The sequence below is a fragment of the Tenrec ecaudatus genome, chromosome 10 (assembly GCF_050624435.1).
Source record: "Tenrec ecaudatus isolate mTenEca1 chromosome 10, mTenEca1.hap1, whole genome shotgun sequence".
In the NCBI taxonomy this organism is placed as follows: Eukaryota; Metazoa; Chordata; class Mammalia; order Afrosoricida; family Tenrecidae; genus Tenrec; species Tenrec ecaudatus.
In genome coordinates, this window is record NC_134539.1 from 36,045,626 (window position 1) to 36,058,550 (window position 12,925).

General features: G+C 45.2%; 1 protein-coding gene across 1 annotated transcript; it reads right to left on the minus strand.

The window, feature by feature from the left end:
* Nucleotides 1–3,398: 3,398 nt before the first annotated feature.
* HEMGN (hemogen) lies at nt 3,399–10,611 on the minus strand. The gene is made up of 5 exons (XM_075559508.1): nt 10,536–10,611; nt 7,511–7,604; nt 3,788–4,117; nt 3,607–3,745; nt 3,399–3,485 (listed from the first exon to the last, which is right to left on the minus strand). The coding sequence occupies exons 1-5, from the start codon at nt 10,609–10,611 to the stop codon at nt 3,399–3,401; spliced, it is 726 nt and encodes a 241-aa protein (XP_075415623.1).
* Between the last annotated feature and the right edge of the window lie 2,314 nt (nt 10,612–12,925).

Below are 12,925 nucleotides of genomic sequence, written 5' to 3' on the forward strand. Positions count from 1 at the left end.
GAATCATCTCAACGGCATGGGGTTGTTTGGGTGCTGGTATTTCCTGTGTGCTTTTGTCATGATTTCTTTTCCATTTGATTCCCCAGGGGCCTGGACTAACTTCCTAGTGGGCAGGAATCCTCCATCTTACAGGTCTTCTGACCCGACAGTGCTTGACACCATGCCGTCCATGCAGTTTAACACATAATCATGTTTAGTGTACACTTTACACAGTAGGATACTTAAAAAGTTAAAAATATATTAAAATTTAAATATAAAAATAGAGGAAACTCATCACGAAGAAATCTTTGAAGCTGTCGTGACTAGAATCGTAAGAACTGTCAACGTTAACTGGAAGAGACGACTACAACTGAATAAAATTTAGATGCTATTAGCATATTAATCATGGAACAAAATCTACATGGAAACTATTAACTTCTATTTCCCAAAACATTCTAAATGTTCGGAATTAGTCACTTATCTACTATTAATATTTAATCAAAGAAAGATTTGGCTTTGGGTGAGGGGTGTCAATTATTCAGCTCTTCCGTCACCTTTTCCTTCTCACCAATGTCACACCACACACACACACACACACACACACACACAGAGGATTTTTATCAATAAGGCCCTAAAAGACATGTACTCTCCTTCAGCTATGTCCCTTTTCTATGTCTGTAAGCAAAGACGAGCACAGGACATTGCAGGGCTATGTATCCCGCCGCACAGAGTGCGCAGGGTCGTGGTTATTAAAATAGTGCGTAGCCGAACATGCCCCTTTTGCGACGCTCCTCTGGAGAAGTGCTGAGGCTCCCGGGTCGGTCCGGTTCTTCCACTTTGGGTTTCACTTTCACTTCTGAAATTCCAAACAAAATGTTAAAAATAGATTCAATCATTAGCACGTGTGACAGTTGATCATTTGCAGGAAAAAAAATCTCACACATGCACAGAATATATTTTAGATCGATTACAGATCCCTATATTAGAGTATCATCAATCTCCTGGAGGGAGGGAGGAGATAAAGGGGAGCTAACACCCAAGAGTCCAAGAAGAAAGAAAACGTTTTGAAACTGATTGTTGTACCAGTTGTACAATTAGCTTGAGCTATTTGAATGATGGAATGTTATGACATCTGTAAGAGCTCCCAATAAAATGATGGATTAAAAAAAAGTACAAATCTTTAAAATATAGACTATTTTATATTTTTTAAATTACCATGTTAAAACATTATTACAATGATATGAAATTATATATTATTACAATGATAATTTTCATGTCACGGAGCCCAGAAACCATAAAGGATACAACTGTGACACGTCTGACTAGTTCGAAGTTAAAATTATATGGCCACCACCATTATTGATTAGCATGGTTGAAACGAACCATTGGAAAAAATATTTACATCTATAGCGTAAATGTAGGTAAAGGTTTAATAACTATACCATTGAAAGGGGGTTTTAATCAATTAAAGGAGACAAACCTCCTAAAATAAAAATGAGACACAACTTCTAGCAGGCAATTCACACAAACCCTAAAGTGACAATAATCCAAACACGCTGCCTTGTAGCAAGAACAGTCGGACGGAATTAAAACAATCAGGTTTTCTCAAAAACAAAACTCTAGCAAATAGGCAAGATTCAAAAAAAAATCATTTCAATGTAATCACGGTATTGATAACGTTCCGGGGGCATACTTTTTATCAACTCTAGGTTTGTGCAAATTGGGTACGTTTCTGAGGCTAGTTGGCTAAATGTGTCTCCAGGGATTTAGCCAAAGGGCAATGTTCACCTTCTATGTAAAATGAGGATGATATGATTTATCCAGTGGTGTTGTTAATCTTGGATAATGTTTAATACATGTTAACTAAATAAGTAGTCCCCTTCCATTGTGATCTTCATTACACATCGCTATCATAGTACACAAAAACAATAGAGGAATCGGTAAGGAAGTAAGCGAACACCAGGATTCCTTTAGAAAACACCTCCCTGGCCATGACTATGCTCGGAAGGATTCCGTATCCCTCGGCAATGCTGCACAAACATTCTCAGTGTGGCCTCTGAGGCAAGTCAAGCTCCCGACCATCAGAGAGGCCAGGTGTTGTCAGAAGTCTAGGACTGATAAAGGGGGTCGGAGAAGGCTATTCAGCAACAGCTATTGAAAGGTTTTTTGTTTGCTTGTTTTTTTTTTTTATTAAACCCCCCTAGAAATACACTCATAGTTTATTCTTTTGTATCTCCCTCGGTGCCTTGTAGCTTGAATTTATTTGCCTTTATCAGGAAACTGAAAACCTCATGCATCGAGCTGCTTTTAAACCTAGACGTCATTGTACATAGCTACACATATTTTGCGTGGAATTCATCCTCCTCAGGCTCACTGTCATTGAGTCGACGCTGACTCATAGTGACTCTATTGGACAGAGTAGAACTGCCACCGTGTATGTCTGAGACTGTAACTGGTACCGAGAGTAGAAATCCCCATCTCGCTCCCACCAAGCAGCCGGTGGTCTGGAACTGCTGACCTCTTGGGTCACAGCTGAATGTGTAACCAGTATGTCACCACTATGTCCTACCTGTTGAGTTGATTTCCCTCATTGGCAAAGCTGCTCAAACTGACTGGTAGGTACAAGTACCTACCTGATGCACATGTGTTCATTTTCAAGTATTTGCTTTTTGAGTCTTTGAAAATCTGCCAAGACAGATTTTGGTTGAGTATAAACATGCTTTACTTGAAACTAACCAATGACATTCATGGTACCTGTTGAGATTAGTTGGGGATAAAAACGTTGGAAATCACTCTGATGGGGATGTACCCATGTCAGTGCTGAAGATTATAAATAGAGGACATCAGGAAGTGGTACTGTCACTGTCTGAGCTCTAATAAACAGCCCCTACCTGGAGAAAAAGTATAAACATCCTTAGCATCTTCCTGGTATGTTATCGGATCCTGGCCTTGAGAGCCACCTGTTTCTTGGTACGGGACTGGAGAGCATTCTTCAGGCACATATTTGTTTGTATATGCCTTTGTAGAGAGGTCTTCGGGCCCAGGTGTGTCTTGGTAGATGTCAGATGAATAATCTGCGTATCTAGGTATTTCCTGGTATACATCAGCTGAGTATTCTGATTCAGGCCCAGACTGCTCATGGTGGATTGCAGGGGAATGTTCTTCAGGCCCAGGTGTTTCTTGGACTGTTAGAGGAGAGGGGACTTTGGGCTCAGCCAGTTCTTTATCTGCCTCATGTGAGAAGTCAGGTTCAGTTGTTTCTCTGCATGGTTTTGTAAAAAGATCTTTAGGCTCAGCAATCTCTTGTATTGGAGGCGTGCTACATTTAGCCTCAGCTGTTTCTTGGTCTGGTTCAGAATTCCATTCTTCGGGTTCAGCGGTTTGTGGGTCTGTTTCAAGAGGGTAGTTTTTAGGCACACCTAGTGTGGGGTGTACTCCAAGAGCGCGTCCATCCAGGCCAGCTGCAGCTTCTGTCTGAGAAGGAAGGGCTGTGTGGACAGCTGTTTCTTGGTGTGGTTTAGGAGAGAGGTCTTCTGGCTCAGACATCTCTTGGTACATCTTAGAAGGGTGGTCTCCAAGTACAGCTATTTCCTGGCACATTTTAGGAGTGAACGCCTCAGATCCCACCGGATCTTGGTACATCCTGGAAGGATGATCTTCAAGTAGAGCTTTTTCTTGGCAGGTTTTAGGAGAGAGGTCCTCAGGTTCAGCCATATCTTGGGACACCTGGGAAGGATGGTCTTGAAACACAGCTGTTTCTTGGCACCTTTCAGGGGAAGCATCTTCTGCCTTGGCCACATCTTGGCACATTTTTGGTGTGAGAGCCTCAGGTTCAGTCATAGCTTGGCACGTTTCAGAAGGATGCTCTTGTGCTCCTGTCTCTTGGTACTCGGAGCAATTTTCCGGATGTCCAATGCCTTCTTGACATATTGCATTTTCCTGGGAGGTTCCAGGAGGGCCGGCTTTGATCTCATCCCCGGGAGGCTCCATTTCTTGCTCTGGAGGTGCCAGCGCCTCCACCGTCGCTGTTTTTTCTATTTGTGGCAGAGGCTTCACCTTGAGCTCTGCGGATTGTTGGCTCTTTCTGCGTCTTTCATTTCCTTTTCCTGTTCTCTGCCGCTTGCCTTTTTTCTGTTCTCTGCGGAGAGGACAGAATTTGAGTCAGCAACAGGCCTAGAGAATTCAAATAAATGTTTGTCATAACAGACCCAAGTTCCCAGCTGCCTTGTGGCATGACCTTGCACAAGTTACTGAGTCTCTTGGGTTCAGTCTTCTTGTTTGGAAAAATTTGAGACATTCTTAATGGTCAGGAGAGAAAATGTCCCTCTGGGACTTTTTGCCTTAGAAGCTTTGCTCACCAGGAAGTTTGTGTGTGTGTGTGTGTGTGTGTGTGTGTGAGAGAGAGAGAGAGAGAGAGAGAGAGAGAGAGAGAGAGAGAGAGAGAGAGAAGATTTTTACTTAAGTTTAGTTATGGAAAATTATAATCCTTATTACAAATAGGTTAGCATTCTACTGTAAGTTTCGGGGGAGGAACAACCTGAGAACAGCAGGATGAGGGTGATTACATCACTTGAAGATGTCACTGACTTGTGTTTGTAGAAATTGTTGGTGCCTGTTGTGCTGTATTCACACTAATGAGAATAAATCAAACAAATGACTTCTAACATAGATGGACTTTCTGGTTTGCACACGAGTGTCTTTGGGTTTAGTCTGTGTGAGTTAGCTCATTGAGTAAACTGATAAGATCAAGTTTGACTTTCTGAATCTCACACCTGCAGACCCGCCCAGGCATGACTTCTGTTTGTGCCGCCAGCAGATGCATGAAGCGTCTGGCATGCTTATCTTTTGAAGTGTCTCATGTAAAGAATACCAGTTGGCTATCAAAAAAAAAAAAAAGCCACCACTGTCAAGTTGATTTTGACCCGTAGCACCCTAGGGTGGAGAGTTTCTGAGACTGTAAGTCTCGATGGGAGCAGACAGTCTCATCTTCCTCCACCAGGTAGATTGGAACCACCAATCTTTTAATGAGTAGCTCAATGCCTCCAAGGGACGCTCTAAGTAGGGGAAGCAGCCTGTGCCACCGGCTGAGCAGCCACGTCAGGCCTGCGCCTGATTGACAGCTGAAGACCCCAGGGTTTGAGCGTGATTGCTAGCGCTTGTACAACCCTGAACTGTCAGATGGCATGAGGTCTGGGTTATGTGCTAATCAAATGCTTTAAAAGTAAAAATCAAGGATTGAGATAATGGGGGCGGGAGGGGAAAAAAAGAGAAGCTGATACCAAGGGCTCGGGTAGATAGAAAATGCTTTGGAAATGTTGATGGCAACATATGTACACGTGTGCTTAATACAGTTGAATGATGGATTGTCATAAGATTTGTAAGAGCCCTCAATAAAATGATTAATAAAAAAAATTTTAAGATCCAAGAAAGAAAACGATATGCATTGACACTTCAGCCAGTGAGAATGGTTAGCCACTACAAACAGAACCAGATACGGACGGCTTATACAGACAGGCTCAAGGGGGCGAGGATGCTGTAAGCAAGCACTGTGCAATGTGTGAGCCTCTTGAGAGAGGTTCTGCTCCCTGCTCCCTGGGGCTTCTCTGATAGGCCACTGGGCTTCTGTGCCCACCCCACCCAGCAGCCGAGGCTTTATGCAGAAGGCCCTGCTTAAGCCAAGGGGTATTTATTAAATCCTCTTAGTATTCATATATTTGCACACATTAAAAAACAAAAGTACCCTGGCTCGACTTTTATGGATGATTTTAAATAGCCATACTAGATAGAGAGAAAAATTAAAGTTAACCACGCCTAAGCCAGTTTGGAGTCGATATTTAAAAAACAAACAAAAAGGCTTTTATCGATGTATGCATATATATTCAACCCAGCAGAGCCGACCTCTGCATCCCCGGGGGGGCCAAGCATTTCCGGAGGCCCAGACAGTCCGTGGTGTACACTCAACGCCCGTGTTTCACTAGACAGTGGGAAGCAAGGGCCAGCGAGGGAAAGCCCCCGCCCCTGGAGGCAGGATGGGGAGCCACTCTCGGGTGACTGGGTGGGGCTATGGAGTTAGGGGAGTTCATTCAATCATCTTCCACAGAGTTGGGAGAGAAACGCGCTTTCTGCAGGAGCACGCCCTTAGAGAGTGGCTGTGCCGGGGAACGGGGTTGGTGCGCCTTCGCGATGGCCCAGCAGCCACGCGGCGCGGCGCCCACAGGCAGGTGGGCAGGGGGCACCCAGGGCAGGAAGCAGGTGCGGACGCGGGGCCCGGACAGAGACACGCAGCGCCCCGCGCCGGCCAGAGCGGGAAGCGCAGGCCGCGGGCGGGCCGCTTGGGAGGGAGCGCGGGAGGCGGGTGTTCCTTCGCTTGCAGAGGACAGGCCGGCGGGGGGATCTTGCTTATTGCTCCGTGTCGCACGCCCAGCTAGCGGCCTGTCTCTGTGCTCCCCGGTGGCTGTGAGTGGCCGCCCAGCGAGCGGATGTTGCTACCTGGCGCTGGAGACGTGTGCGCAGCAATCAAGCCATAGGGTGCGGGTGGGGGGCGGGGCAGGGCGGGGGGGGGCAAGCCCTCTCTGGAGAAGGCTGCATCGCTCTGCGATTCTCATCTAGGGGTGTTTCTGACCCATAGGGGACATCTGGCAACATATGGACGGGTTTCAAGAGTCACAGCAAGAGTGCGCCATGCTGCTGGCTTCTAGAAGGTAGAGGCCGGGGACGTTGCTAAGCAGCAATACACAGGACACCCCACCCAGGACAGAACTTCAGGCTTGGGGGCCTCTCTTTGGCGTCTTCAAGCAAATCATTGTGCCCAAAGCCATATTCTCAATGGAAGTCATCAGAAACTGCCGGATTCACACCCCTCTTCTGTACTCCCTCCGTCCAGAGATTGTTTACAGGGGACGATGACTTGGGCACATGCTGGGCAGCTAACCACAAGGTCAGCAGTGGGAATCCACCAGCCCTTCTTTGAGAGAAAGATGTGGATTTCTACTCCCTTACAGAGTTACCGTCTTGGAAACCTACAAGGACAGTTTCACTCTGTCCTACAGGGTCACCATGAGTCGGAATGACTGGACGCCAGGGAGTTTGGCTTGGTTTTGACTTTGGAGGTTCCAGACTCCCTAAATTCCTGTCACTCATTTACAGACACAGTTGTGGCTTTCTCCAGGGGCAGTACATCCCATCCACACAACAGGGATGCATCCCAGAGAAAGCTGTGAGAACCCTGGGGAAGCTTCCTGTCACCCCCCACGTTTCTGCGACCAGAGCAGCAGAACACCAGCCTCTCCCTAGTGTAATGCCATCGCCTGCAGCTTGACAGGAAAGAGACCAGGGAGACGATACCATTGTGCCCCCCCCCCCCATTTTACCAGCAATGCCACTTGGGGCAAGAGATTCCACCCCCTGGGGACAGTGCCTGGTGAACAAGCTTGTGGGAAACAAAATGCAGTCTGTAAAATGCTCAGCACGCCTTGGCGGGTGACCGAGACGCGCCCAACATTGGTTCTTTCCCCTTGCACTGATACCGTACCCAAAGAGCCATTGCGACGTTTGCTTTTCTTGCGTCTCAGCTTTTCTTTTCCTGAGCTGCTCCCGATTCCTCAAACTCCGCGTGCCAATCACGTCTGTGGACCCAAAGGAGAGTGACAGGGGACAGGGGTGAGTGACGATGGCATCGATCAGGGGCAGTGTCAAACCTCTATGTCCAGTGTCTCGCATGTTTCTCTGCTGGCCTTGGGAAGAAAGCTGATTGGAGTCTACGTGGGCTATCAACCAAGAGCTCAGGTGCTGTAGTGGTTACGAGTTGGGCTGCTGACTGCAAGGTCAGCAGTTCAAAACCACCAGCAGCTCCACGGGAGAAAGGTGGGGTTTTCTACTCCCATCAAGAGTCTTTCTTGCATTTATTTTCATCCAGGCCTGTATTATACACATTCCAAACTTTTAATGATAGCATATGAGCCCTGGTGACACTGTGGGTAAGGCATTAGGCTCTAACCACAAGACTGACAGTTCAAGCCTATGGGGGGCTCCTGCTCCCCTATAGATCTAGAGTCTCGGAAACCGAGCATGGGTCACTGGGTTGGAATAAACTCAAGTTCAGTGAGGTGTTCGTTCGTTTTGGGGGTAATGATAGCATATTACTATTTTGTATCTTTTAAGCCTAACATTATATCAAATAATCTTCATAATTATAATTTTAATGGTGACATCAGTTAATCAAGTTGATATATTGTCATTTACCTGCTTGTATTTTACTTGTATTAGACATTTAACTATTAAAAATAAAATGTCAGTTACTGTAAAATCTTACAAAAATCGTAACATTTTGTAGCCCCATTTCCTCCTTTTAAAACATGTCACTAATGTGCTTTACACAATTGATGTGTGTATGGACTGTGATAAGAGTTGTATGAGTCCCTAATAAAATGTTTAAAAAAACAAAAACATGTCACTACAGAGAAGAACGAAGGACTAAGTAATAGCATTCGCTGGACACAGACTACACTCACCCAGCAGGATAAGTTGCAAGTTCATCAACCCATTACTCTAAGTAAGGAGTCAACAGGTTTTCCAATAAATCAATTATAGCAAGATTTTTACAGGTGATCCACTCCCAATAGTTTTGGGAATTTTAATATAACGTTGTCAATAAACTGATCATATATCACTAGGGAAAAAAGTCATATGCCACTCATGTTTTGCCAGTGTCGCTCCAACTATACTGCGTACACGCATGCATATAGCATTTTCTTTCTTTTGGATTGTTCCCATAGGTTTCTGGTATTCCAGTTTCCATAAAAAGGTTCTGTTGCCCTACGAGTTTGAGGAGTGGCTTGGTATTTGATGGAGAATTTCCTTGAGGCTTCACTATGCCCGTCTGCCCTGTATGTGTGACCCCTGAGTAGAGGACAGAGCATGCAGTATGACCACGGTGCCCTTTATAGCGTTAGGACAACCTCCAGTTGTCAGGGACACGCTGACTCATGGTCATAGGGTTTTCAAGGGCTGGGTTGTTGGAAGTAGGTCACCAGGCCTTTCTTCCTAGGTGCCTCTGAGCAAACAGCTGAGCACATTAACCATTTGCACCACGCTGGGGAATTACTATTCTCGGGACAAGGATTCTTTTTTATTTTATTTTAATAAATCATTTTATTGGGGGCTCTTATAACAATCCATACATCAATTGCATCAAGCATATCTGTTGCCATCATCATTTCCAAAACGTCTTTTATCTACTTGAACCCTTGGTATCAGCAACTCTTTTTTCCCTCCTCCCCCCACCCTTATGAACCCTTGATAATTTAGAAATTATTTTTATTTTCATATTTTACACCGTCCGCTGTCTCCCTTCACCCACGTGTCAGTTGTTCATCTCTCTGGGGGTGGGGGTTGTACGTCGATCATTTTTCCCTTTCTCCCCCTGGGACAAAGATTCTCAAAGGTGATGAACTCAGACTGGAAAACTTTTACCCTTACTTTTTCTATCCTCGAATTAAAATGACTGGTCCCTTCCATGGTGGATGTCAACAAGAGAGCCTGCTGCCTTGAGCAGCACCTGTGACTTTGTCATCTAAAGAATCAGAGACTTGCTTTTCCTGTCACATTACCATCGTCTCAGGTACCTCAATGTGTCGTTGATACACGTCCCTCCTAAGGTTCTTAGACCCATCACTGACCGCCCTTGTCTCCTGCATCCACAAACACACGTAACACTATAGCGCGAGTTTTTTATTTTGATCATTGCATTGTAATATACTCATTTTCTTTGTAATCCCATAGATTTAATTTCTTCTCTCCCCCTCCCACCATGGGTCCTCTTTAATAGTCATAAACCTCCCCTACAGGAACTCTGCAGGGCTGAGACAGTTTTAAAAGAACACATTTTGAATCACTTACTGAGAAGTGTTATTTCAAGGTTGTATTCTCATCAGGAAAAAATATAGAGCACGAGGGTGTCATTCTTGAACAGGGCCGTGTTAATCTTCTCTACCATCCCAATGGAAATACATGTGCCCCTGACGTGAGCACACCTATGTATTGAATTTCACATATTTCTATTTTCTCTCCTGAGATCTATAGGTTTTATCAGCAGGGTATAAAAATATTTTTTTAAACCAGCTCTTATTATACCTCAAAGCGTAGTAGTCTGCAAACCATCTTGAGAAATGCTGATTTAGGACAGATCCTAGGCATCGCCTTCATGAGTCAGAAGAATAAGCACTATTATAATTCTTGCTACTCATTGCCACGTCTGTTTCCAAAAGTTAAATTAATGCTACACTGGGAGCAAATGAGTATATTTGATGATCGACACCATCCAGTCCAGGTATTTTCATTCGCTTTTGTCTGAGTACAGTTCTTATCAATAATTTATCGCTACCTTGTCTTTCTGACACTTGCTGGAATCTTAGCGCTAAAGAACACCTCCGTTCTTCCCACCTAAAGTTAATGAGCGACTACTCCTTGATCTTTTTGCCAGATCCGCCAAGAACAGGCAACAGTAATCATAGCCCCAGTTCTTTCCAAAAGCCACCTCTGCAGGTCTCTCTCATTACCTGGAGCGTGGTTCTCCTGATGGGAGTCAGGTGCCTGGTGAAGCTGCACATGGCCTTTGCTCTTTCTTAAGTCCATCTTGCTGCAGTACCTCCCTGTCAGTCTGACGCCACACGCAGCGTGGGAGCTTTTAAAAAACAAATAAAAAGTAACTAACACTTAGACACACACCCACACACCCATGTTCACTTGTCACTTGACTTCCCGCCTAAATGTTTTATCTGGTTGAGCCACAGCTGCGTGGGCTAATTCTACTTTCCTTATCACCCTGCACAGGTGTGAGCAGGGGCAAATTGGCTGGTGACAGTCCTCGTCCCCTGAGAGCAGGTGACGTGTTTGAAAGGGCAGCCCCTCTGGCCACAGCCTGGTGTGGCATGGTCTATTGCTGGTAGTCACTTGGTTCCACCTGCCACAACATATGAGGCCCTGCTGTCCTTGTTTACCTAGGGAAGGCATGGTGTGGAAAGGGCCCTGGGGCCCGGCTCTCAGCAGCTCCGGGTGCAGGGCAAGGAGCCTCGCCTTTCGGTGCATCTGCACAAAGTGGGGATATCCTTCCTGCCCCGGCTGCTTCAACCATTTCTTGTGAAAATGAAAATAAGGGATGTGAACGTTTGGGGGGTGTGCTCTACAGATGTGACCTTCGCAGCTACTGTGGCATCTTTCCACCCGAGTCTGTTGCAAAATAATGTTGTCCTGCCAGGTGCACAGTTAGACTTAAATAGATGGAACAGGAAGAGAAGAACCAAACTAAGAGTGTGGAGGAAATTTGAACTCTTTTCTGCTCACCCCGTCACTTACAAGAGACCTGAGGCAAACCAGAAATACCAGTTACTCTTCGAAGGGAAGGCCCGAGCTGCCCAGTGAAAACACTGCTGCACGACATCATGCCATGAAGCTGAAATCAAAGGAACCACCTCACCTTCAGATGGGTTTGTGAAGGTCAAGAGGCACACGGGCCAAGGTTCTTCCGAGGAAGGAACCACTCCTGAACGGACAGCCGGTCGGAGATACCGAGCTAACAGTGTGCCCTGGGGTCAGGCTGCTGTCCAGGGAAGTGACCCTCTGTGGGGCTCATGGTGACCCCTGTGGGCTTCTGAGACTGTAACTGTTTACAAGAGAAGTAAGCCCAGGCTGTGTCCTCGGAACTGCCAGCCATGCGGGTCACAGCCCACCTCGAAACCACTCTACTACCAGGGCTCCGTGGCTGAAATAAAGAGAGTTTAAATCCCAGGGTTTCCACTGTTTAATTCTGTAACCTTGGACAAGTTAGATAAGCCTCAGGAGTTACTGAGATGCTTAATTCAAGTCATCTATAGAAGGCATTTTATATGTGCCTGAGATATTGAATTTTACAGTAGCTGGCATATTGAATTGACTTAAAAACTGTTAGTTGCTTTTATTAATGACAGAAGTATAATAACTGTTGTTGATATAACAACTGTTCTGGAAAAAATGTTTGGAAAGATATCTTGGTAAACTAAATCATATTTTAAATGCAATAAAGATGCTCCAAAAAGCTGAAGGGAATTCTTTATAAAGAGAAGGCCTGTCTTTTTAAGATACTACAACTGGAAGGGCCCCTAACTATGTCTCTCTCTCTCTCTCTGTATAAAGCCTGCCCGGATGTTACATACTGAGGAAATGGGAACCAATGCTCTCTAGTTAGTGCTGGTAGCACCTCTTACTAATTATGAAATGGGTCGTCTTGCTATAATTGATCTTGCCTGGGTATGGAAATGTATGTGTGGTATGAATCTATGCCAAGACATAAGTTCTTCAAACACACCAAAAAGCATTGTTTATGTGGTGTACATCTTGTGAATTTTTAATAACCAAATGCCAATGCTTTAGCTTTACATCTCAGTTATCTAGTGTTTTTTTGTTGTTGTTGTCAATCATTTTATTAGGGTTTTATACAACTCTTATCACAATCCATGCATCCATCCATGTGTCAAGCACATTTGTGCATTTGTTGCCATCATCATTCCCAAAACATTTTGTTTCCACATGAGCTCTTGGCATCGGCTCTGATATCAGATGTTTTAGAACTGATGTTCATGTGTCAGTTAGTAGGAGCTTCAGAGCAGGAGGAATGACTCGGTCCCTCAGGACAATTCTCCATGCTCAATGTTTCTTCTGTGAACGGATGCCTTCAAGATGAAAGAACAGGTCGCCGAGTGCCTATGATAGGGAGAAGCAAGGTCTTTTCAATCACTACATAAGTGAATGACAGCTGGGCAATGAATAAAGATTACTGGAGAAGAATGGATGCCTCTGAATGATACGTTGGCAAAGCCTATCAACTGCCAGGAAATGCACAACTATGTCTTCAGGAAGAAGTACGGCCAGAATGCTCCTTAGAAGTGAGGGCAGCAAGACATGGACTCACACA